Genomic DNA, 22,561 nt, shown 5'->3' on the forward strand with positions numbered 1-22,561 from the left:
TGTTGGTTTTAGCAAGAACTTTCCCGTCTGGCTTGATATCGAGACCCCTCCGGCAGCCACCGACCTGTGGGACGAACGGAACAGACAATCTTCGGCCGATAACTAAGTCAGTAAAACACGCATTGCGTTCTGCTCTTGCGGGGCTATCTATCGATTCCTCTGAGGCTGAGACTTCAGTGCCTGTAATTGGTGAAGTGGCAATTTGCCCTAAGAGAGGACAGGACAGGAGGGTTCCATTTTGTTATACTAGACGATCATTGTTCAGCCATGCATACACTCAAAGCTACGGCATCTTCCTCGCTTTCACTCGCTCAGGACAATTACATCTACTCCATTGCTTCATCAAGCCCAGGCTCATTCGCAGCCATTGCGTCGGACGACTCCCTGCGTGTGTTTGATGCCGCTAGCCTTAGCCATGTCTCTGTGGTGGCTGCCGACGCCCACAAGGGAGTCACGTCGCTGAAATCGTATGATGCGGGTCGGCAACTGCTTGCTACTGGAGGAAGAGACGGGAGGGTGAAGCTTTGGGATCTGCGAAATGGCAAGAGGTCGGCAGTTGTAGAGGTGGAGACATGTAAGATTCCCTGCTTTCTTTCCCACCCTCCCTTGTTCTTCTATTTCCCCCTCCTTTTCCTTGCTACCTACTGCTTGGCAATGTTACGGCCGCGGACAAGGTCGCACTGCTTTTTGAGGAGCACTTTTTCTGGCAACAAACATGGATGAATCTTGATGTGTTGGCCAACGCCAATCATTCGGAACTTATGATGCAGTCGTACAGTCAACTAATTTTTTAACAGCAAGAGACGCGCCGGTTCTATCTATAGCCTGTTGTCCTGCAACGAACAGTCTCGTAGCCGGCACTGAACTTGTTTCTTCTCAGGCCGTGGTTGCTTTTTGGTGAGTCCGTTGCATTCCATATGGGTAAAGCCACACATCAATGGTTGAATTCTAGGTGGTGGTCTCACGCCCGCATCTCCAATTCACGAGCTGCTAACTGACGTAACAGGGATGTCAGATCCCCGGGTCAATCTCGACTTCAGTACGTTGAAAGCCACAATGACGATGTCACTGAGGTAGGCTCACTCCTGTGCCGTGGTTATACTTTCCCCTGACAAACTTTCTTGATGATTGGCAGCTCCAATATCACCCGACGAGGAACAATATCGTGCTTTCCGGAAGCACGGATGGTCTAGTCAACGTCTATAACACCGATATTACAGACGAAGACGAGGCTCTTGTACAAGTTATCAACCATGGCTCAGTACATCACGCCGGGTTCTTAAGCGAGAGGACCATCTACGCTCTCAGTCACGATGAAGTGTTCTCGATTCACCCGGCTACGGATCCGGAAGAAGAGGCGCAGGAGCCTAATCCTGTGCAATTCGGAGACCTAAGACAGCCCCTAGGCTGTGAATACATTGCTCAGTTATGCATTGGCAGTCAGGGCCCCTATATTGCCGCTGGCCATAAAATGTTAGTTTGGTTTTGTTCTAATTTTTTTTTCTGGCCTTTACTACTTAATTCCTTATCTGTGTATGCTTCGTGCGCTAACAATGTCCAGGGAGAGACGCCTGGACTTGGTCCCTCTTACCTCAAACCCATCTTGGCAATTCGACCAAGAGAACCTGTGGCGTCTTCCTGGCGCTCACGGCGAGGAGGTTGTACGTTCCATCTATCTGGACGAACAGGTATGCCCCCTTGCCAACACCCCTATTTGATCAGCAACTAACGTCGATCGCAGTCCCAATCAGTATTTACCTGCGGTGAAGACGGATTCGTCCGCGCATGGAAGCCGGAGTCCGGAGAGGCGCAGGGCGATGATTCCTCAAACAAGACTGCGCGGCCGAAAAAGAATAAGGATAAGGGACGGTTCAAACCCTATTAAATTAGGGCCTCATTCGTTTCATTACCACGTCCGCCACGATAGAATGTAAAAATACGTGGCCTTGGCAATACGGATGCTGTCATGTTGTGCCGGTCTTGCCGTATGTTTCAAACCCACTCGTCGTACCAGCGTATTTTCAATCCACCCTTCTTCTGCGCCGGCAGGGATCTGTACAACCCTGACCTGCACCCCTCCAAGTCCGTCCTCCGCAAGGATCGGACTTCCTAGTAGCACTGAGCATAAGTTCACCATTTACTGCAAGCGGGATGGCCCGATATTCCACCCAACCCCTGCCCTATATCAAATCCCATATAGTTAGCCGGATATCAGATCTTTTCTGCTGACAGTCGCAATCTATTTACTACCAACACAACCCCTCCCCATTCATACGCTGTATGCAGATGCAGAAATCGCGCACGTACCATGGCCCTGCATACCTCAGAAGAAAAATTTTTTCTAGTTCTCCATTCCCCAGCCCGTCTTGCGCCGAGGCTTGCGGATTCCCAATGTTTACGCAGCCCACTTGGGCAAGGATGCGGTCAGCCGATGAACCACTTAGGCCGCGGAATTAAGTTCAATCGCATGAGGGAATGCCCACTGCGATTGCTACGTTGGTTTGTGCTCTACGTGGGGGCGGTCGGCCTTGGTTGGTGAATATATATCTGCGCGGAAGAAAACTCCGAGCGGTAGCCTTATACGAGAGAAGGTACAAACTATGTTGCAGCTGGGTTGTAATGAGGGATTTTAAGTGTGAATGAATTATGTAGGTGGCCTACTAGGTTACGCGTAGTACGAGGCCCACAAAAAAGAAAAAGAAAAAGAAAAAGGAGTAGATGACTGCATGAAGTAGAAAAATAGCTCGTGACATACTACTAGTAGTAGTAGATGAGCAAAATGCAACCCACATGTCTAGACGGCAAAGAGCAAAAAAAGTAGTCGCGCCCGGGATCGAACCGGGAACCTTCTCAGTAAACAACCGAATGTGAATGAGAAATCATAACCATTAGACCACGCAACTGACTTCTTATCAGATCGAGTGAAAATATGTCTAACATGGGCTGGACAAGCATAAGATACCCCGATCCGAAATCCTTATCTCTTTGCGGAGGAATTTTTTTTTCTTGTCCTGGATCTCGTTTCTCTTTCTTCTGGTGTCGTTGTCTTCACTCAACTTTTCCCCCTTCCTTATTCTCTCTTTTTTTTTTCACAGGGGTATCTTCTGAAATTAATTATATCGTGACTCGGGTCATGTCCCCATAGTCCACTGTCCTGTCGCTCCCTCTTATCAGCACCTATACCTGAAAATCACATCGCAACAGGAACAAAACTATATCCACTCCAACAAAACCTCTATATAAACCACCACACGTACCAATCGCTCAACCCACACCACCGAATTCAGCACCCCAAGAACAAGTACAAAAGAAAATGGACGCACAAGCCTACCTAATCCGCCACGGCTGGTCGGGCCCCGGCAACCCACTCAACCCCAATCGCCGCCCAGGCACACACGCTGGCCTCGGCCTCACGAAACCGATTCTCGTCTCGCGACGCAAAGGCAATCTCGGCGTCGGGCAGACGACAACCAAAGACCCGACGAACCAGTGGTGGTTGCGCGGATTCGAGGATGCGCTGAAGGGTGTTGGGAATGAGAATAATGCTGGGGCGGAGAAGAAGCCGAATGCGTTGACGAGTGAGCTTTATCGGCACTTTGTGAGGGGGGAGGTTGTTCCGGGGACGCTTGGGTCGAAGGATGAGGAGAAGAAGAAGGGCTCCGAGTCCAAGGCGGAGTCTAAGAAGAGGAAGAAGGATGATGTGGATGGGGACGAGGATCGAGAGGCGAAGAAGTTGAGGAAGGAGGAGCGCAAGAGGAAGAAGGTTGAGGAGGGGGAGGATTCTACTGTGTCGCGCAGTGATCGGGATTCTAAGGATCGGAAGGAGAGCAAGGAGGAGAGGCGCCAACGGAAGGAAGAGAAGAGGAGGAAGAAGGAGGCAAAGGAATTGAAGAAGAAGCTGAAAAAGGCTAAGAAGGCGGAGGAGAGCACTGCTGATGAGAATGAAAAAGCCACACGCAAGAGCAAGAAGGCGAAGGAAGAACATAACCCGGAAGAGGACTATCCTACTCCGATATCGATCGAGAACGACCCGACAGAGTCTAGTGGACGCGAAGACTCCTCTGAAAAAGCGGCGAAGAAGAAAGAGAAAAAGGAAAAGAAGGAGAAAGAGAAGGACAAGGAAAGCAAAAAGAGGAAGAAGAGCGAGGAATCAACACTCGAAGATGGCTCGAAGTCAAAATCGAAGAAGTCGAAAGATGCCAAAAAGTCGAAAAAGGAGTGAGCTGACTAGAGGTAGATTTACTTTTTTAGGATATCATATTTTTGCTCACAGCCGTACATAGATAGATACCCATTTGCTACAGCTACTGCGGTCTTTATGAAGATTATATTATATATCGTGTCACGTCTGAATTTGATATCCTTTTACCCATAAATCGTAACTTAGGCCTCTGTGGGCAATTTACCCGGCTTTCCTGATAGAATCCACGGCCTCCTCTCCCAGAATTCATCTTTGATGATGTCGACATGGTCAACGACAACTTGTGCCTTTCGGCGCAATTTACGAAGCTTGTCCTGTTGCGATCTGGAGGTCTTCGCTTCTTGGACATAATTGCCTTCCTCCTCTGCCAGCACTCCTGGATTAGGCTCTGACTTTGGCTTGATGTCCTCTAGTTGGTACTGCAGGCCGTATCAGTGTATCGGTTCCTGATATGTAAATGTTGATCAACTTACTTGACGATAAAGCACACTTCCCTTCTTGTATATCTCCTCCTCATTGTTATAATTAATCCCGAATCTCTTGAAGAGGATCTCATTCTTGTCCGACGATACTGTCCCCTATGATTGGAGCCAACCATTAGCCCCCGGAGGAGAAGAAAGACAGCATGAACTTCTCACCTTCAACTCTTGTTCAGCATCCGTGTTACTCATGCCGCCCTGCTGGACCATGGTCCAGAAAGTTGTGTTATAAAGGTTATTGATATGGCCTTCGAGTAGGGCTGTGAGTTAATTCTTCACAAACGAGGGGCACGCAGTAAACTCACAATCCACCTGCCTCCAGCTCATATAGTCACGCAGGTTCCTAGTAGCGGGATACATGACTGCTCTTCCATCAAAGGAAGGCAAATATGGAGGCTCAAGCGGGCTATCGGGGAAGTACGTTCCCCATAGGTACACATAATGGGCTGTGAATGTAGATACAATGGTCGTTACAAGCTTGCTGTTATCATGTAAGCCTAAGCCTCCTTGACTGGGCCGTGGATAGCTGGGAATGTTGCATAACTTACGCACTCCGCCGCTCGAATAACTGGCAGCTTGGATGGAATACGAAGCTGATATAGGTTAGTGTCGTTGTAAGTAGAGCGCGGCGTGGGCCAGGGGACAGACCTATACTCGTCGCTGACGCCATATGCAATGCACAGGTCCGGAAGATCTTTCATTACCTCAACGGCCGCAGCATTCATCAGATCCAGCGCGCGGCGGTCGTTTGGTTTCTTGAAGTTATAGCGGTCGGTAAGTCTGAGGATAGTTTAGTACCGGAGTATATGAGTGCGATCCATGACAAAGAAAAAAAATCAGAATCAAATCTCAGAGATAGATTCGCAGAGAGAAAAGGGCAAACCCAATTTGTTTTTCCTCCTTTTCTTTCTCATAGAGGAAAAAATGGGGGAGAATAGCTACTAACTTGTGGAAACCCCTGCCATCGATGCGGACTACAATCCAAGTATTGGGGAGTAAAACGTCTGGCTGCTCGAAGGCTTTGACATACTCGTACCTGTTATTTAAATTAGTCATGTTATATCCATGGAAATAATGAGGGACCCAGTGGAAGGGCATACTTTGAGTTCGCCATTTATTTGGATTTACTACAAAACTGCTTGTATGTATAATATGTGATGGATCAGAGAAAAAGAACGGCGACATGAATGAAGTTGTGCGGAAGCCACTTTAACCGACGGGTATGAGTGGCACCCAACCCCAGATTCAAGACTCGTAAGTGTATATATATATATCTATATCTACACCTAGACACACACGTCGAAATATTATTGGTATTTTTTTATTACTAAACGAGTACTAAGTTTCGGAAAGACTGCACTTTTCTTGTCGGCAACTCAATATATGTTGATTAAACGAGAAAGAATTTGAACGACTGAAATATATCTAAGATGAAACAACCGGGGATCATGCATATGCCATCCAAGAAAGATTACTATCCTATGTTTTATATCTAATGAAATTGTGCAAAGACGCTGCGAAGTCTTTCAATCAGCGGAACCCCCACTCTCTATAACCAGTGACAATAAGAGTACTATCATGTATGAATATCCTCTGAATGTTCCTCGCCGCCTGTTTCGCTGGCTTGTTCACTAGGCCGTTCACTTGTTTCACTGGCCGCTTTATCCGCCTTCTTAGATTTGCGACTGAAGAATCCAAGGCTGCTCCTGGTCGACCTGTCCGCGGATGGAGCGCTGGAGACAGTGCTGTCCACGCTCTTTGCGAGCAGTGATTCGCCATTGCCGTCTTCTTCGATATCACCCTGGCTGCTATCCCCCTTCTTCGAGAACAGGCCTGAGCGGTCTTTCCACGAGCTGAACTTGCCCGAGCTGCCCTTCCGCGTGATTTTCCGGATGAATGACTCTTTCGAGCTACTATTATCCGCAGAAGCCGCGGAAGGAAACTGTTCCAGAGATTCATACGAATCCCCAGTAAAGGCAGTCAGAGAGCGGGAATAAGATTCCTTAGAGGTACGAGGCTCAGACGGTGATCCATCGTCCATAAGAAACTCAAATGAGGTATCTGCCCCATTGTCTATCTCCATTTCCCCATCCTTATCCTTACCCTTCTCCGAACCCTTGGTAAAAACGGTCTTGAAGGTGGGCGCAGTGGGGTTCAGTTTCGGAGTTATGGGCCGATGCGAAGATGATGGTCTCGTACCAATGGGCGCCTGTAATGGTCGTCCAAGTCTTTCAAAAGAAGAGTCTTCAAGGAAATCAGGTTCCCCTGTGAGTCCCAGAGGCAAGTGGCCGGAGGAGCCATACGAAGTAGACTGCCGGCGTGATTGGGCTCTTGACCAAGTCGATGGCGAAGCCCAACTGAATCCTAGAGGGCTTCTATGGCCCGGTTTCTCTGCCGACGGCCAGCCGAAATGTTGATTGTCTGTGGATGGATGGGGAAGTTGATTCTCAAAGGAAAACGTGGACGATGGCCTTGGCGACAACGAGCCCCGTCGCACAGTACCGAGAATTGACGAGGGGTCGATCGGATCATGTCTAGGACTAAATTGATTATATCCAGTGCTAAGATCAGAATGTTCGCCGGACTTCATCAGACTGCTCCCACTGCCGAATCCAAACCTGCTGGGGGAGAAGATGCTGGTCAAAGCGGCCCGTCGGGACGGCATATGATCGGAAGAACTATCGGCGGTGACACCCGTGGTGTTGCTCCTTGGGAACAATGACATCGGATTGGCCCAGTTTCCTGTATAGCTCAGGCGGCGGCGCCTGGCACCGATGGGATCCATTTCGTCCAGATTCCGTGGAAAAGACTGACTTTGTCCTGGCTTCAGAGTGCCTAGTAAAGGCGGTTCATCTGCGAGCGTTTTACCGCGAGACGATGGAAGCCGAACAGACCAGAGAGTCGCCGCGAGGCACTTTTCGGAGCCTCTGCGGCATCTCCTAGGCGTATGGGCTGAGAGTCAGGCTCCTGGTTCTGATTCTCATGCGGACTAGCAAAGATACTTCCAGGCCTGCTCTCGGAAGACTCTGGCGATGGCGGACCTTGTGGGAAACCTTCAAGTTGGCCACTCGACTGCTCAACATCGGACATTACAGGTCGCACGATTGGCCGGGGAAGCTCTGGTGGCTCTTCATCTCCAAGGAGGTCGGACGGAAGCAACGCGTCAGCCCGGGGGCTCATTTGAGGATTGCTAAACGAGAGTTCGGAAATGGCATCGGCGGCCTGACTTGACAAGCCTGGAATGGTCATTCCATTGTTGATATTGAAGAAAGCGGAGCTGGGTCCAAAGGTAGGCGAGCTTGTGGAAGGGGGGTTGTAATTGATACCACCCGAGAACGAAGGTTCCATGGCCGTGAAATTCATAGGGGACGAAACATTGCTGGTCAGAGAACTGCGATGACGACGTGGGCGGATGGTCGCTGTGTTGGATAGGTCCAGGTCTAGGGCAGGCAGAGTAAAGGGCCCCGTGCTCCCGGGTCCTTGCGTTGTTAGCCACTTCAGACGCTCTTGGGCCTCTTGATATTGTTGTTGAGCCTGCGCACCAAGTCAGTATCTGCCTCAAATGTTGGTCCTCGGGAGTCACAAACCTGAGCATGAATATTCACCAGGGTAGCATATCGAGCGTGTAGGTTGCTTAGCTTAATCTCCCACTGTCGAGCACGCTCGTTGTCAATTCGATCCAACTCTTTGCCGTCTTCACTATCTGGACCCTGATGCCCCTGCCTCTCTTCTTCAAGCTTCTTGATCCGACCCCCCTTATCCTGTATCTCATCGTCGATGACCTTCATCTCTGTCTGCTCTTTGGCGATCTTTTCCCGGACCTCATCCGCACGCTTCTTCCCATCCTCTTCTAGACGTGCCTTCTCCTCCCTTGCCTGCGCAGCATCGGCTGTCATTCGTGAGATCCGTTCCCGCCATCGCACAATGTCATCCTTGCGCTTCTTGCGCTCAGACTCCTTCTGTTGCACAAGCCTCTCACGCTTCGCTTTCTCGCTTTGCACCGTGCGATTGACGCTTTCCAACTTATAAACGTGTTTCTTTAGGTCGCCGCTAGCTTCATCCTTTTCCTTTACTCGCTTCCTCAAGTCGTCACGCTGCTTCTCCAACTCCTTCAAGAGCGCGACGTGCTCTTCTTCTTCATCGGCGGTTTGCTTTTCAACATTCTCGTTTTCCTGCTGCAATGACTTTAACCTATCGGCAAGTTTTTCGAGCGTTTCATCACGATCACCATTCGTCGCACTCTTCTGCAAGTCTTCTATGTTGCCGTGGGAGGATTCCGGCCCGCCAGCGGCGGGAGATTGCTTTCGACCAGCTGAAGATCGTTTCGTCGGTAGTTGCCCTCCACTGTGCTCGCGAGACATGACGGGAGCCGAGGGAGCTGCGAGACCGGCAGTCGATCGCGGGACTGACGCCCGAATAGTGGGACCTCCAACAGGCGCATTTTGCTGAGCTTGGGATAAAGGAAGAGATTGTGTCCGCACGTGAATAATAGCACTAGGCGTCTGGAAATTGGCTGCACTAACGGAAAGAACGCAAATATGATATATGTTGCCCGGTGCCAGATTTAAGATTTCCACCGCGGTTTCTGCTCGTTTTGATTCGCCCACTAACAATGGCCGTCAGCCTTTGCTGGAACACCAATGGTGAGAAGAGGAGGTGAAAGAGAAAAGTTTACCTTTTGATCCATTCACCTGAATGATGTGCTTGTGGATTGAGTTGTGAAACTCGGGTTGTTTCCAAGCAATGCGAATCTCACGGGCGGTGATCTCCTCAAGTGTAACCTCTGGTGGCGGAGGGATGTCCAATCCGAGTTTTTCCACTAGGACATCGTTTGGAGTCTGACAGACTTGCCATGCGCGATACAATAGCCTTCGGCCAAGACCGTTAGATGGGGAGCGGTGTCGAATATTGAAGCTGAAGGAACGTACCAAATCAAGGCCCAGAGAATGGTGACGGCCAGGAAGAGAGCCATGACACCTCGTACCCTTACTCGAGGGACCACGCTAGGGTAGGCGTCAAAAGAGAGATGCAGCGGCTCATACATCCCAGCGTCGGATACCCATGGAGACGGGTATGACAGAAGAGGGGAAACAGACAGATTGGCGAGAGAAGCCAGCCTCTTCGAAATCCACTTTTTTCGGGGCAATAGTCAAGTACGGTCGGCAACTAAAGGTGCATCTCCAACAGAGTATCCGCGGAAGCAGTCATGTGGGGCATAGTCATGTGATCCATCCGAACTGGGCACGAGAAAATCTTAGTCACCTGCAGAACCCTGACTAAGCCGATCATGACGGTACTAGTTAGTTCACTAACCCCATATAGGCAAGACAAGAAATGTCTGCTGGATGTGGGTTAGCGCCACGCCCGTCCGGCTGATGCCGAGGAACTGTAGAGGCAAGAAGCCCGTGACCTTGGCTTGCTCGTTGGGCCGTTGAGGGACTCCCAACAGCCAACATCTAGATCTTCCACAATTTGGACCTGGCTCCATTTTTATTAATTAATTGGCCGACTTGTCCTTCTCTCCGACTGCCACATTGCATTCGCTTCACTTGGGAGCGGCCCTGTTTCATATTTGGTTTGCTTTAGCAGCAAGCAGTCTGTCTATACAGCGGTTACATTCGTTCATGCCTCTGGGGCTTTGTCACATGGGCCGTATGTAGGCGGCAATTCCTGCGACCTCCGATTCCTTCTAACAACCCCCTCAATCACTGCCTTTGCATTCTTTTTTCGTTTTCCGCCTTTGACTTGATCGTTCGCTTTTTCTTCACGGATCGTTTGAAATCATCGAGGGGTCTTCCCCATCATACGTTGCAGGATGCAGTACGTGCGCAGTATCAGCGGCTCCGTCTCCAAGACCTGGAATTCTATCAATCCAGCCACCTTGAGCGGGGCCATTGATGTAATCGTCATTGAACAAGAAGATGGTTCGTTTACTTGCGCACCATTTGATTCATCCCATCATTGCTAAACGGTCGCATCCAGGCACACTCGCTTGTTCTCCTTTTCACGTTCGCTTTGGCAAGTTCTCGTTGCTCCGTCCTTATGAGAAGAAGGTACGATACATCTATCACGAATTCAATGGCTATTCATCTGACCGCGCGCTCTGAAGGTGGAATTCAAAGTCAATGGGCTCAAGCAAAATTACTCCATGAAGTTAGGGGAGGGTGGGGAGGCTTTTTTTGTGTTTGAGACGTCAGATGAAATCCCCGCTTCCTTACAGACCTCGCCATTAGTGTCGCCGACGGGTAGCCCGAGAACGCGTAGCGAAGAAAATCTCCCGGGCTCTCTCCAGGAACCCGACTATCTGGATCTAGATCGATCGTCTTCCAATGGAAATGGCAATGAGCCGAAAAGTCTTCCCATACTGTCCAGGAGCATGCGGGCATCCAGTGATTTAGGTGCGGCAAAGTATATTACTCCTACTATGGGTTCGATCTAACATTGTTGAGCCTATAGGAACAATGACACCTTTGTCAGGGTCGCCAGGTGACTCTAGTACGAGCAGGTCTCGCCATGGCTCGTTCGGGGATGAACCAGAGCTGGGGAAGCTGGACCGTGCCGCTTCAGATGACGTTCTCCTGAGCCAAGCGCATAGCGTGGCAGACCACGCCTATGGCCCGCACGTAGCAGGTTCAACCGATGATCCTGATCTGGCCCGAGCTCGGAGTCCTCCCCCGCTGTCTCTGGAAGACGCTGTTTCCCGTGCAACAGCTCTGTCAAAGAAGCTCTCTGGATCAAATATCCGCTCGCATGTGACCGAGACGGGCGATCTTATGCTTGACATGACGGGCTACAAAAGCAACGAGGAGGACGCTCTCCGTGCTGAAGTCATTGCGCGTAAAATTCTCTCTGAAGAGCTGGAAGGGTGTTACGACATTGGCGCCCTCATAGGAGCTGACGAGCATGGAAACCTATGGATCTATAGCAGTGAAGAAGCCAAGGAAGCCGCTAACCGCCGCGCCGCGTTTAGCTCAATGAGGCCCGGCTCTGCGATGAGTGACAACGCTATCTCTGATCCCGGGTATCATAGTGACGGCGACAAGTCCGTACGTGACTCGCCGATCCAGGCCCGCCACCATCGCACCCAGTCTGATATTCAGCCGGGCATCCCTACCCCTCCACAGTCACCGACTCCTGGAGAGACAACTCGCAACTACGCGAAGACTTTGCGCCTGACGAGCGATCAGCTTAAGGCTTTGAACCTAAAGCCCGGCGCCAATGATATGTCATTCAGCGTCAACAGAGCCACTTGCACGGCAACCATGTATCTGTGGAACGGAAACACACCGATCGTCATATCAGATATTGATGGGACCATTACCAAGTGAGTTACCATGAAGCAGACTGACCATTTTTGGCCCATCTTTGGCTAATATAACTGGTAGATCTGATGCTTTGGGCCATGTGTTGAATATGATTGGCCGCGACTGGACACACGCTGGAGTAGCTAAACTATACACAGACATCGTCAATAACGGCTACAATATTATGTACCTTACTAGCCGATCTGTTGGCCAGGCAGATACTACTCGCGCATATATCTACGGCGTTAACCAGGACGGATATAGACTGCCCAAAGGTCCCGTTATTACGAGTCCCGACCGGATGATTGCAGCCCTCAGGCGAGAGATTTATCTGAGGAAACCAGAAGTGTTCAAGATGGCATGCCTTCGGGACATTCTGAACCTCTTCAATGGAAAGGAGAATCCCTTCTATGCTGGATTCGGCAATCGATTGACCGACGCTTTGAGTTACCGATCTGTCAACATCCCATCTACCAGGATCTTCACGATCAACTCGAATGCCGAGGTGTCTCTAGATCTTCTCAGTCTGAACAAGTATAAGAGCAGCTACGTTACCATGCAGGAGCTCTTGGATCATTTCTTCCCGCCCGTTAGTCTACTTGTTCAGGCTGGGGGTGAAGAGTACACCGATTTCACTTACTGGCGTGAACCTCCACCAGAGCTAGCCGATTTCTCAAGCTCAGATAGTGAGGATGAAGAAGACGAAGAGGACGAGGACGAGGACGAGGAAGATGATTATGACGCGGAGCTGAGTGACGAAGAAGGCAGTGAGGTTGATGAGGATGCCGAGGAAGACCTTGGTGACAGCTATATCTCGCAGGCCTCACTTGCCTCACTTGATCTCGCGGATGGTCAGAGTCACCTAGAAGATGATGAAGCGGACGACGAAGGCGCAGACGATGGGCCTAACGTGACTCCAAAACCAAGTCGCTTCGCGGCTGCTAATGCTAGCCCCTCTCCCAAACGTTGAGAATGACCGGGCCTACATACAACAAGTGTAATAACTATGCGCGGCTTTCAACGCTCATAGATACCCCTCCCGGCGTTGACTATTGTGTTTATATGGCTTTCCGGCATCTGAGATTGGCCCTTGCATTGTGGTGTGTTATTTCTTTTGCATAGTTGGCGTTGAACAGGCTGCATCGGTGATTTTCTTGTTTTATTTCATATGTTGAGCGTTTCCGGGTTTCATGTGTGATATACAAGCAGCAGGACGGCCTGCGGTTTTCTATGACCGCTGCATGGTTGCAACCGGAGATAGACCATTAGACTATATATAAACATAATTCTGTCTGGTGTGAAGCGAAGTGTTAAACGTATAATATGGTTACATGAATAGTAGAGAAAGGTCGAGAAGCTATAGTTAAAGGCATCAATAGGCTGGAGGCCCGTTACCACTGACTTACCAGAAGCGGGCTAGCGCCGATCGGGATCATTGACCTTCAATGTTCTTCGCGTCTTCACCAGCTCACTCACTGACCGCAACACCACTTTACCTTCTTGTCGGTCCTTCTCGAGAAGAACATAGAATAATATTTACTTTCCTAATACCCCATCACGGTACCAACGTACAGTGGCCATGCCGACTTGGCCATAAGTGACGCCGTCCACGATCACTAAATTCTACCACATCCCACGGGGATAGCTACCGAAGTAACCTTCGCTCACATCTAAACTCAATCTCACAACCACCGCAAAGACACAAGACAATGGCCTCCCCAAACCAATCGCAAACCGCTGCCCCATCAACCCAACCCCTCACACCCCCAGCCGAGCCCTCCAACACCAACACCACCACCACCAACAACGCCTCGTCCCAACAACAGCAGCCCGCAACCGGATCCTCCACCACCAGCGCACCAGTCGCACAACCCACACAAGTCCCCTCCACCTCTCTAAAAGACAGCGGCAAGTCCCGTCGCCCCCGAGATGTCCGTCTCATCCACATGCTTCTCGCCTCGCTAGGCGTCACCTCATACCAAGAACGGGTGCCCCTGCAGCTCCTCGACTTCGCCTACCGCTACACCTCCGGCGTCCTGCAGGACGCGTCCATCTCGCGACGGAGGGCTATGCTGGCGCCGTGGGCGAGCAGGCCGGCTCGGCCAGGGGCCCGCCTGAGGTGAATACCGTCAGCTTGCCGGCGTTGCGGCTGAGTATTGCGTCGCGCTTGCATTATCAGTTCCAGACTGGGTTGCCCAAGGAGTTCCTGATGGATGTGGCGGCGGAGAGGAATCGCGTGGCCCTGCCGGGTGCTACGAGGGGGTATGATCAGGGACAGGCGAAGCCGCGGCGAACCAGAGTGTTCTGATGGGGGGTATGAGGTTGCCGCCGGAGAGGTTCTGTTTGACGGGTGTTGGGTGGAACATGAAGGATGAGTGGGAGAGTGAAGGGGAGGAAGAAGTGGAGGAAGAGGAAGAGCCGAAGGAGAGTAATCATGCTGGTGCGGGTGGTGAGGAGGAGGAGGGAGATGGAGGCGAGGAGGATGAAGATGGGAAGATGGAGGATATCTTCGGCGAGGATGCTGTTATGGGGGATGGAGATGGAGATGACGATGGAGACAAAGACATGACGGATGTTTAATCCTTTTTTTCTCCCCCTCTTCTTACTCTCTCTCGAAAAAAGAAAATATATGGATGGGACTGGCGATTGGGAGTTCGGCGCTCGGTCAACAAGTTATATACCGTCAATACTATCAGTCCAGACAACAGATCTGATGGAGGAGATTTGCTTTCATTGAGTCTGTAGGATATCAACAGACTTGATCTACTGTACATAATGATATACGACTTGCAATCCTAATGCAACAGAAACTGGCAAAAGCGAAACAGGTAAAAAAAAAAGAAAACGCCTAAATCACACCCAAAGCCACACATGAACAGAGAATAAATAGTACAGTCACACCCACTCACCGACACCCCCAAGCAAAAAGAGATCCACAAGAAGAATGAAGAAAGAGAATCACCTCGTCTTCGACCTAGCCTCATCCTCCCTCATCATCCGAATAATCTCCTCCCTCCTCTGCTCCACCTTCCTCAGCTCCTCATCCCTCTCCCTCCGCCGCTCCTCATACGTCGCAAACCACTCCTCGCGGGCGCGGTCCTCCTCCTCCGGCTTCGCATGCGCAAGCATACACGAGTTCATCGTCAGCCGCTGCTCGCGACACACCCAGGTAGCCGTTATCGTGCGATTGACGGCGCATTGAGCGAACGCTGCATTACCAATTAGTATCGAATGCCCAAAACCAGCCCCTCCACAAGACATATACACATAGACAAATCAAAAAGAAAAGAAAGAATATACCTTTGATTTCCTCCGCGCAATGCGCTCGTACCCGTTTGTGAAAGATCTTCTTGACTTCTTGTTCTTGGGGTGCGGAGAGGGGGAGGGGATTGCGAAGGTTGTATTTCGTCCCCGTCGAGGGCGTTGATGTGGATGTTGTCTCCATTATGGATGCTGGTATCTTGGTCGGTTCTACACTGGTTGGATATGCGGTATATACACGGTGGCAATAAAAACAGAATCAAATCCCTTCGAGGGGAGGGGGGAGTGTCGTTGGTGTTGGTGTGTTCCTATCGGAGTAGTAACGCGAGATGATCTGCGTTCGACTCGACCGTAGGCAGGTAGGTAGGTATGAATCGTAGGAGTTGTTAAATGGCGTTGACGGCCAATTTCAATCCCGGGGGAGACCAATTACTCGAGCTTGTGGAAATAGAAGCCCGGTAAGACAATCGTGGCGCGTGGCACAAGTGTAGGAAGTGACAGAGTGGGAGTTGAGTTGGTTCCACACCGAGCTTGAAGTGTCAAGTGAAGTTCTTCTCCGCTTAGGCCGAGTCGGAGAACTTTTTTTTATCTGCAACCCATTTATTCCTTCTCTCTCTTTTCTTTGTGACACTGTTTCGGGGTCTTGACAACAACCCCTCTTTTATTTTTCTTTTTTATATAATTTCAGTTTTATACTCTGGTTGACACAGGGTATTTATCGGAAACAGAAGCAAAAAAAACTTAATAGTTAATTAAAAGCCACTACACCAACCCAAGATGTCGTCGATGCGCAATGCCGTCCAACGACGGAATCACAAGGAGCGAGGCCAGCTCCAAGGCCGTGAAAAATGGGGTATTCTTGAAAAGCACAAGGTATGTCACATACCTATCTATCGCCGAGTACTTAACTATTCTAGAAACTGGAAACTAATAAAAATGGAAAATAGGACTACTCCCTCCGAGCAAAAGACTACAACCAGAAGAAGGCCAAGCTCAAGCGTCTGGAGGAAAAGGTCCGCGACCGGAACCCCGATGAATTCGCCTTCGGGATGATGTCTTCGCACACGCAGAAGGCGGGCAAGCACGGTACGGCGGCGCGCGATTCGGCGGCGGGACTCAGTCACGATGCGATCAAGTTGCTGAAGACGCAGGATGCGGGGTACTTGCGGACGACGGGGGAGCGGATTCGGCGGCAGATGGATAAGCTGGAGCAGGAGATTCAGTTGCAGGATGGGATGGTGCAGAGTTTGGTGGGGAAGAAGGCGAAGAAGAAGAAGGCGCCCGTGCGGGATGAGGATGATGATGGGTTTGATTTTGATTTCGATGACGAGTCCGAGGAGGAGGAGGAGGAGGCCGGGCCGAAGAAGACGGTCTTTGCGGATGATAAGCTGGAGCAGAGAGCTTTGAAGATGAAGCGGGTGCAAGCGGAGAGGGGTGATGAGAGGGAAGAGTCGTTTGGAGATCTTCAGCGGAAAAAGACGGCGAGGGAGCTGGAGGCGGATCGTCTGGCTCTTCAGGAGGCTCGTCGCGCTCGGAAGCTCAAGCAGCGTGCTCATGCGGCGAGGCAGAACAAGCTGGCGGCGCTTCAGAAGCAGTACAACGATATCACAGCTGCGGAGCGCCAGTTGGATTGGCAGCGTGGAAGGATGGACAACTCCGTCGGAGGGACGAACAAAAATGGGATCAAGTGGAAGATCCGTGAGCGCAAGAAGTGATTTGATATCATTCTCACCATACGACTGATGATTCCTTCTACATTCTCTCTCTTTTCTTTCTTTCTGTGTTTGCATTTGGGCTGTTTCTGGGTGTATGGCTTGGGAAAAGTATTCTACATGGGTCGTGTACTTGTATAGAGAGTTACTGCAGGATACCATTGCTATTTGATATTCTTCATCTATTAAAAGTTGCTCAATCTTGGTAAACCACTTCTGGGAAGCATTCGTAAACAATTCAAATTACCATAACCGTCGAGGTCGTGAAAGCCGAAAAGAAACACCACATATCCCTGGCCTGTGGATCTATTGTCCCTTCATGTGGGCTACTCGGATGCTCACAGCCCGCTTGTGTGCATCCAAGCCTTCCACCGCCGCCAACTGCTCAACAGTGCGCGACAGGCCCAACAATCCGTCAGCCGTCAGGTTGGAACTCGTAATGTGCTTGAGGAACGATCCCAGGTTCACGCCCGAGTATTGCTTGGCATATCCGTAGGTTGCTGGATCCGAGTTAGCTAGTGCTTAGAAAATGAAAGAAGCGATGAAGACTTACGCAAAGAGTGGTTCACACCGGCCGAGTAGTCGCCGACACTTTCTGGAGTCCACTGGCCAATGAAGACACTTCCAGCGTTCTGCACCTGTTCGACGGCGGCCTCTGCGTTCTCAATCTGCAGGATCAGATGCTCTGGAGCATACTCGTTGCTGAGAGCCATCGCCTCGGCAAGGTCACGCACCACAAAGGTGACCGAGTGCTCCAGAGATCCCTTGACAATGTCCATCCGGGGGAGCGCTCTGGCCTGCTTGTCCACCTCATCTTCGATGGCCTGCAGCTGCTGCTCGTTCAGGTCAATGGCAATCAGAATGACTTGGGAGTCGACACCGTGTTCGGCCTGGCTCAGCAGATCCGAGGCAACGAACGCGGGGTTGGCCTCCTTGTCTGCAATCACCAGGACTTCACTAGGGCCGGCGGGCATATCAATGCTGACGCCCGCAGAGGTATCGTTGGAGACCAGCATCTTAGCGGCTGTCACGAACTGATTACCGGGGCCCAAGATCTTGTCAACCTTGCTGATGCTCTCCGTGCCGTACGCCATGGCAGCAACCGCCTGGGCACCACCGGCAAGCACAATACTCTCCGCTCCGACCTTGTGAGCAACGTAGACAATCTCAGGCGTGATACTGCCGTCGGCACGAGGGGGCGAAGCAAGGACGATCTTCTTGCAGCCAGCAACCATGGCAGGCACACCCAACATCATGGCGGTCGAAGGCAGCACGGCGGTTCCGCCGGGAATGTACAAACCAACGCGTTCAATGGCTCGTGAAAAGCGGGAGCAAACGACGCCAGGCATCGTCTCGACCTTGAGGCCGTCGTTGCTACCCTTCTGTGCACTGTGGAACTTGGCGATGTTGGCAATACTAACATCAATCGCCTCCTTTGTTTCGGGCGACACCTGCATCAATTCCGGAGCGAATGGGGCGTTGATAACGGGAGAGGTGAGGGAAGTAGCCTTCTCGAATTTGTGAGTGTACTTGAGAACACCGGCATCGCCGTGCTCGCGGACATCCTGGATGATCGGACGGACAAGGCCAATAATCGCATCGTTGGATTTTTGCGAAGGACGCTTCAGGTAAGCCTTAACATCCTCCACCGGGGTCGAAGCGGTGATGACACGAGTCATCTCAATGCGGCTGTCCTCCTTGGCCGGGGGCTGGCTCTTCTCCACGGCCGCGGGGGCGGGAGCGGGAGCAGAGGCAGGAGCGGCCAGACCGGCCTTCTCTGCCCAAGGGCCCTTGGCGTCGCCCTTTCTTCTCTTCACCTTCAGGCTCTTGAGGTCCAGGTTCCGCTCGACATCTTCCAGGCTGACTCCAGCTGCGACACAGCGGGTCAGAGCAAAATAGAGAAGATCGGCAGCCTCAAAGGCAATCTCTTCCTTGGTGTTTGCGCGGCACAGCTCGTCGGCTTCTTCCATGATCTTCGCCTGGGTGAGCTTGGGCTCGTTGAAGAGCCTAGCAGTGTAGGAACCTTCGGGGGCATCGGCTTTGCGGGCTTGCAGGGTCTTCTGCAGACGCGAAAGACCGTTGTAAGGACCGAAGCAGCTGGCGGTACCCAGGTGGCAGAAGCCTCGACCGATCTGGTTGACAACGAACACTAAGCAATCGCTGTCGCAATCGAACCCAACTCGGATCAGTTCCTGCACATCGCCGCTCGACTGACCCTTGTACCACAGGCCCCGCTTACGGCTCTGGTAAACACCGGTGCCCGTGCGCAGCGCTTCGGAAATGCTCTCGTCGCTGCTCCACACGAGGCCCAAGCAGGTTCCTCTCTCGTCGGTCACCGTGGTGGCATAGAGGCCGTTGCTCTGATCAGCGACTGCACGAGCTGCGATGAGAGAGGCGGCGACGATCTTGCCATCGGCCTGGTTGCGATCCAGAGTCAAGGCTTGCGCGGGCACGATGCTGACCGCACCCTGGGTCAAGGTGTCCTTCAAAGTTTCCTCAGTAACAGCGCCGGAGTACGTCCGGTAGAGACCCTGGGCTTCGGGGTTCAGGCCCAATTTGTCGACCAAGGCCTTCACGGCGGACGAATCGGTCGAGAGACCGGCTTCCTTACGCTCGGAATCCTCAGCCACCCACTTCTGGAAGGAGTCCACCTGACTGTCGGACGAAGTATAGACGACGACTCGTGACGAGGGAACGGACTGTTCTTGGGAGAGGGCGGTCAATTGGTCTAGGGTAATGAAGATCTTCGCGGCACCGGCATTGAGGATATCGACGAGGTCACCAGTGGTGGAAATCGCGGTGGCATCGACGTAGACGTCCAGCAGACGGAAGTTCTGACGCAGGAATTCTTCGGCTTGAGCGACGCTGGAGCCTTGACTAGAACACGGCCGAAGTAGGCGATCTGCTTGAGTGAGAGGCCAGGGGCCGAAGGGTCGAAGGAGACCAGAAATGGAGTCGCCATGGTGGTGACTCAATGAGGGAGGAGGGGAGGTAGAAGGAGGGGCAAGAGGGATGGGACGGAGAGAGAAAGATAGTGAACAGGATAAGTCACAAGAGTTGACTGACTGATTCAGGAGATGATTCGGAAGGAATTGAAAAAGCAGGTGGGAATTCTAAAAGCCCCGGAGGGAAGGAATGGGGAAGAGAGTCTGTCAAGACGATTGCGGGATGATTCATTCAATCGCCATAGAAAAAGAAATTCTTGTCGGCCCCGCAATCGGACACTTCGGCGGCGGGGGGGCCTGGAAATTCAGGAACAAAGAAAATGGTGGTTAACGTTCAGTTCGGGTCAAACAGGCCTTATTTATTAAGAGAACTTTATTTGGTTCCTCCGTCTCACATTATTCGTGACACCCATGTTGTTGTCTCCATGAATTCATTCATAGTTCGCCTGGAGATGTCTTTTACCTAACAGTATGGCCTGATTGGCCGAGACCCTAGTTCGATGGACACTAAACCAATACATTTGCCGAGATTTGATAGAAATGGAGTAATAATACAACAGTTAATCCTTCTCGCACACTTCATCAGTCCATTCCTGGGCGTAAAAGGTGACCTGATCCACCCCCGTTTGACTTTTGATGTCGGCGATGAGATCGTCGACATGGGTGAAAACAACAATTTGTCCCCCAACTTGTGCCCCGAAGCCCATTCCCACCATAGCGCCCGATTCGGTAAAGAGAAGGGATCCCGAGTCCCCAGGCTCAAAATGAGACTTCTTCTTTTTACAAATGACGGAATGCTCATTCGTCGTGCGTAGTTGTCCATTTGCTGTGGCAGTAAAAACTGTCGTGGCAAGCATGTTGTATTGGCCGGTAGTCGTATTCGTGATACAACCGGACTTGTGAAGGAGATCGGAATGATGCAATTCGATACTGTCCTCGATAAACCCATTTTCGACTTTCAGACTCCTTGGATCATGTTGGTTGGCGAATCCACCAAACTAAAAATTCCTTAATCAGCGATCTTCGAATAGAAAGGAAGAGAAACTCACTTTATTAGATGGATATGCTCGAGTTGGATAGGGCTTCAAAAGGGCCCAGTCCATAACGGTGGTCGTCCTCCGCGTGCCGTCGCCAGAATGTGCCCAAATCTTGCCAAACCTATGCATATTCGAATCGCAGTAGGCCTCTAGCTCCGCAATCCAGCCTTCATAACCGTCGATGGGGGCTCGGAGCCTTTTCCAGCATGCTTCCGACAGATCATCCAAGGGGTCTCTATACAGTCTAAGCTCTTCCAAGCTGGGATAAGGATGTTCCTTCTTGAGGTCGGAGATAGTCTTCTTGAGTCCATCGATATACATTTTGATTTCGCCGTAACTTGGACAATCGACCTCTTGTGCCGACTCGGGTAGACTGAGCCTGTTGTCCCCCACATGCTCCAGCGTTTGAGCTCTGGGGTCATGTATTACGAAATCCTCGAACTGGTCGTCGAAGATGCAATGGCGACAGGTCAAACCAAATCGCTCCCATTCAGAGTCAGGCTTTTGCCGTATATTGAGCCATCCCCCAAAGGTGCCGTAGCGGTCGCTGTTATGAGCACCCACTCTATGTCCAATGGTCGCTACTCTTGGACAGTCCTCCATGTGAACAGGGCGCCGTGAGTTGAGTTCGCTCTGAATCGACGGTCGGCGGGCGCAGAAGATGCTGCGATCTTTGAAAATCTGCACGTCAACCGCAAGTTTGAGGCTGTTCAAGATGTTCCTGATCTCCTGCTTAGCAATGCCCCAGTCTCGTTCACATTCTGGATCAACCGTGACGAGTATAGTTGGTTTGCAGTTCTCAGTGCGAGTTTCGTATCCCATGCGATAGCAGCCTAGCAATTGAAATCCAGAGACATCAACAGAGTGTAGGATGTGTTGGCGAACCATGTCCCATTTGGAGAAGATTGCATCAGTCGGTTCGCATATAAAAATGCTGGGGCCTTGTTCCAGGCGACAGTCAATAATGTCAACTGTTATATATTCGAGGCCGTATCTGCAAAGAAGATCGTACAGCTCTTGTGCTGCGTTGAGCCAGTCCTTTCGAGCCTCATTCTTTCGCGGGTCTACACAGACCTGCAATGTTGGGATCGGTTCTGCAGAATCGTCATAGCACGGGGTGCACTCCACAAAACCTATAGAAGCACAGATATTCAATGTTTGAATAATAGATTGAATTGTATAAAATGGAATTTGTCTAATTCGGATGTCGTGGCTGTTGTACGGTAGTTCGCAGAGCCTTGGTCCGCCAGCCCTTAGAAGTCCGCCAGTCTCAGTGGATATTATACCGGTGGGCACTAGAGGTGTTATGATAGAGTCCATGGGGATGGAATCGGGCGTGGGAATTCGACGGCGCACAGGCATCCTTTAAAGCATGCAGCACTTGGGGCCCAAGATATGTCGCAAACTACGTCTGCCATTTTTAGCTAACTGTTAGTAAAAGTGGCAGTAAGTAGAGGACTCTCAAGAAGTTGGTATCTTGAGGATGGAAAAGAAAGGTTTCTGGAAGGGAGAAAATGGTTTATGTATAAATGATATCAACGGCCTTACCTTTGGAAGTCTTTGATTTAGCAGTCAGCTAGCACAACGGTATTTCTGTATATCATTCAACAGAAGGGAGGACA

At 51.0% G+C, this 22,561-nt stretch overlaps 11 protein-coding genes across 11 annotated transcripts; 5 read left to right on the top strand and 6 right to left on the bottom strand.

Moving 5' to 3' along the window:
- Positions 1-267: 267 nt before the first annotated feature.
- On the top strand, positions 268-1,885 carry ANOM_004043 (WD repeat protein; the record flags this gene model as incomplete). Its single annotated transcript, XM_015549300.1, has 6 exons — positions 268-574; positions 798-897; positions 1,007-1,073; positions 1,136-1,473; positions 1,562-1,688; positions 1,742-1,885. The coding sequence occupies 6 exons, from the start codon at positions 268-270 to the stop codon at positions 1,883-1,885; spliced, it is 1,083 nt and encodes a 360-aa protein (XP_015408475.1).
- Positions 1,886-3,313: 1,428 nt separating this feature from the next.
- Positions 3,314-4,222, top strand: ANOM_004044 (uncharacterized protein; the record flags this gene model as incomplete). Its single annotated transcript, XM_015549301.1, has 1 exon — positions 3,314-4,222. One exon carries the CDS (start codon positions 3,314-3,316, stop codon positions 4,220-4,222), a length of 909 nt encoding a protein of 302 aa, XP_015408472.1.
- Positions 4,223-4,383: 161 nt separating this feature from the next.
- On the bottom strand, positions 4,384-5,736 carry ANOM_004045 (tRNA guanylyltransferase; the record flags this gene model as incomplete). Its single annotated transcript, XM_015549302.1, has 7 exons — positions 4,384-4,620; positions 4,675-4,779; positions 4,840-4,928; positions 4,986-5,161; positions 5,229-5,273; positions 5,329-5,460; positions 5,627-5,736. 7 exons carry the CDS (start codon positions 5,734-5,736, stop codon positions 4,384-4,386), a joined length of 894 nt encoding a protein of 297 aa, XP_015408478.1.
- A 520-nt stretch (positions 5,737-6,256) lies between these two features.
- On the bottom strand, positions 6,257-7,465 carry ANOM_004046 (Fibronectin type III domain protein; the record flags this gene model as incomplete). Its single annotated transcript, XM_015549303.1, has 1 exon — positions 6,257-7,465. One exon carries the CDS (start codon positions 7,463-7,465, stop codon positions 6,257-6,259), a length of 1,209 nt encoding a protein of 402 aa, XP_015408477.1.
- Positions 7,466-7,515: 50 nt separating this feature from the next.
- On the bottom strand, positions 7,516-9,759 carry ANOM_004047 (Fibronectin type III domain protein; the record flags this gene model as incomplete). The annotated part of the gene is made up of 4 exons (XM_015549304.1): positions 9,609-9,759; positions 9,356-9,549; positions 8,268-9,286; positions 7,516-8,214 (listed from the first exon to the last, which is right to left on the bottom strand). The coding sequence occupies exons 1-4, from the start codon at positions 9,722-9,724 to the stop codon at positions 7,516-7,518; spliced, it is 2,028 nt and encodes a 675-aa protein (XP_015408476.1). The 5' UTR covers positions 9,725-9,759.
- A 736-nt stretch (positions 9,760-10,495) lies between these two features.
- ANOM_004048 (putative lipin Smp2) lies at positions 10,496-13,078 on the top strand (the record flags this gene model as incomplete). The annotated part of the gene is made up of 5 exons (XM_015549305.1): positions 10,496-10,604; positions 10,663-10,733; positions 10,790-11,078; positions 11,137-12,004; positions 12,066-13,078. The coding sequence occupies 5 exons, from the start codon at positions 10,496-10,498 to the stop codon at positions 12,952-12,954; spliced, it is 2,226 nt and encodes a 741-aa protein (XP_015408474.1). The 3' UTR covers positions 12,955-13,078.
- A 615-nt stretch (positions 13,079-13,693) lies between these two features.
- Positions 13,694-14,564, top strand: ANOM_004049 (putative transcription initiation factor TFIID, 31kD subunit; the record flags this gene model as incomplete). Its single annotated transcript, XM_015549306.1, has 3 exons — positions 13,694-14,064; positions 14,118-14,246; positions 14,306-14,564. The coding sequence occupies 3 exons, from the start codon at positions 13,694-13,696 to the stop codon at positions 14,562-14,564; spliced, it is 759 nt and encodes a 252-aa protein (XP_015408473.1).
- Positions 14,565-14,942: 378 nt separating this feature from the next.
- On the bottom strand, positions 14,943-15,429 carry ANOM_004050 (uncharacterized protein; the record flags this gene model as incomplete). The annotated part of the gene is made up of 2 exons (XM_015549307.1): positions 14,943-15,193; positions 15,285-15,429. The coding sequence occupies 2 exons, from the start codon at positions 15,427-15,429 to the stop codon at positions 14,943-14,945; spliced, it is 396 nt and encodes a 131-aa protein (XP_015408492.1).
- Positions 15,430-16,022: 593 nt separating this feature from the next.
- On the top strand, positions 16,023-16,960 carry ANOM_004051 (rRNA-processing protein UTP11; the record flags this gene model as incomplete). Its single annotated transcript, XM_015549308.1, has 2 exons — positions 16,023-16,118; positions 16,193-16,960. The coding sequence occupies 2 exons, from the start codon at positions 16,023-16,025 to the stop codon at positions 16,958-16,960; spliced, it is 864 nt and encodes a 287-aa protein (XP_015408493.1).
- A 303-nt stretch (positions 16,961-17,263) lies between these two features.
- ANOM_004052 (histidine biosynthesis protein HIS4) lies at positions 17,264-19,919 on the bottom strand (the record flags this gene model as incomplete). Its single annotated transcript, XM_015549309.1, has 3 exons — positions 17,264-17,457; positions 17,511-19,791; positions 19,842-19,919. The coding sequence occupies 3 exons, from the start codon at positions 19,917-19,919 to the stop codon at positions 17,264-17,266; spliced, it is 2,553 nt and encodes an 850-aa protein (XP_015408494.1).
- A 543-nt stretch (positions 19,920-20,462) lies between these two features.
- On the bottom strand, positions 20,463-22,301 carry ANOM_004053 (uncharacterized protein; the record flags this gene model as incomplete). The annotated part of the gene is made up of 2 exons (XM_015549310.1): positions 20,463-20,900; positions 20,952-22,301. 2 exons carry the CDS (start codon positions 22,299-22,301, stop codon positions 20,463-20,465), a joined length of 1,788 nt encoding a protein of 595 aa, XP_015408495.1.
- Positions 22,302-22,561: the final 260 nt, after the last annotated feature.

This window comes from Aspergillus nomiae (assembly GCF_001204775.2).
Source record: "Aspergillus nomiae NRRL 13137 chromosome Unknown contig00077, whole genome shotgun sequence".
NCBI lineage: Eukaryota > Fungi > Ascomycota > Eurotiomycetes > Eurotiales > Aspergillaceae > Aspergillus > Aspergillus nomiae.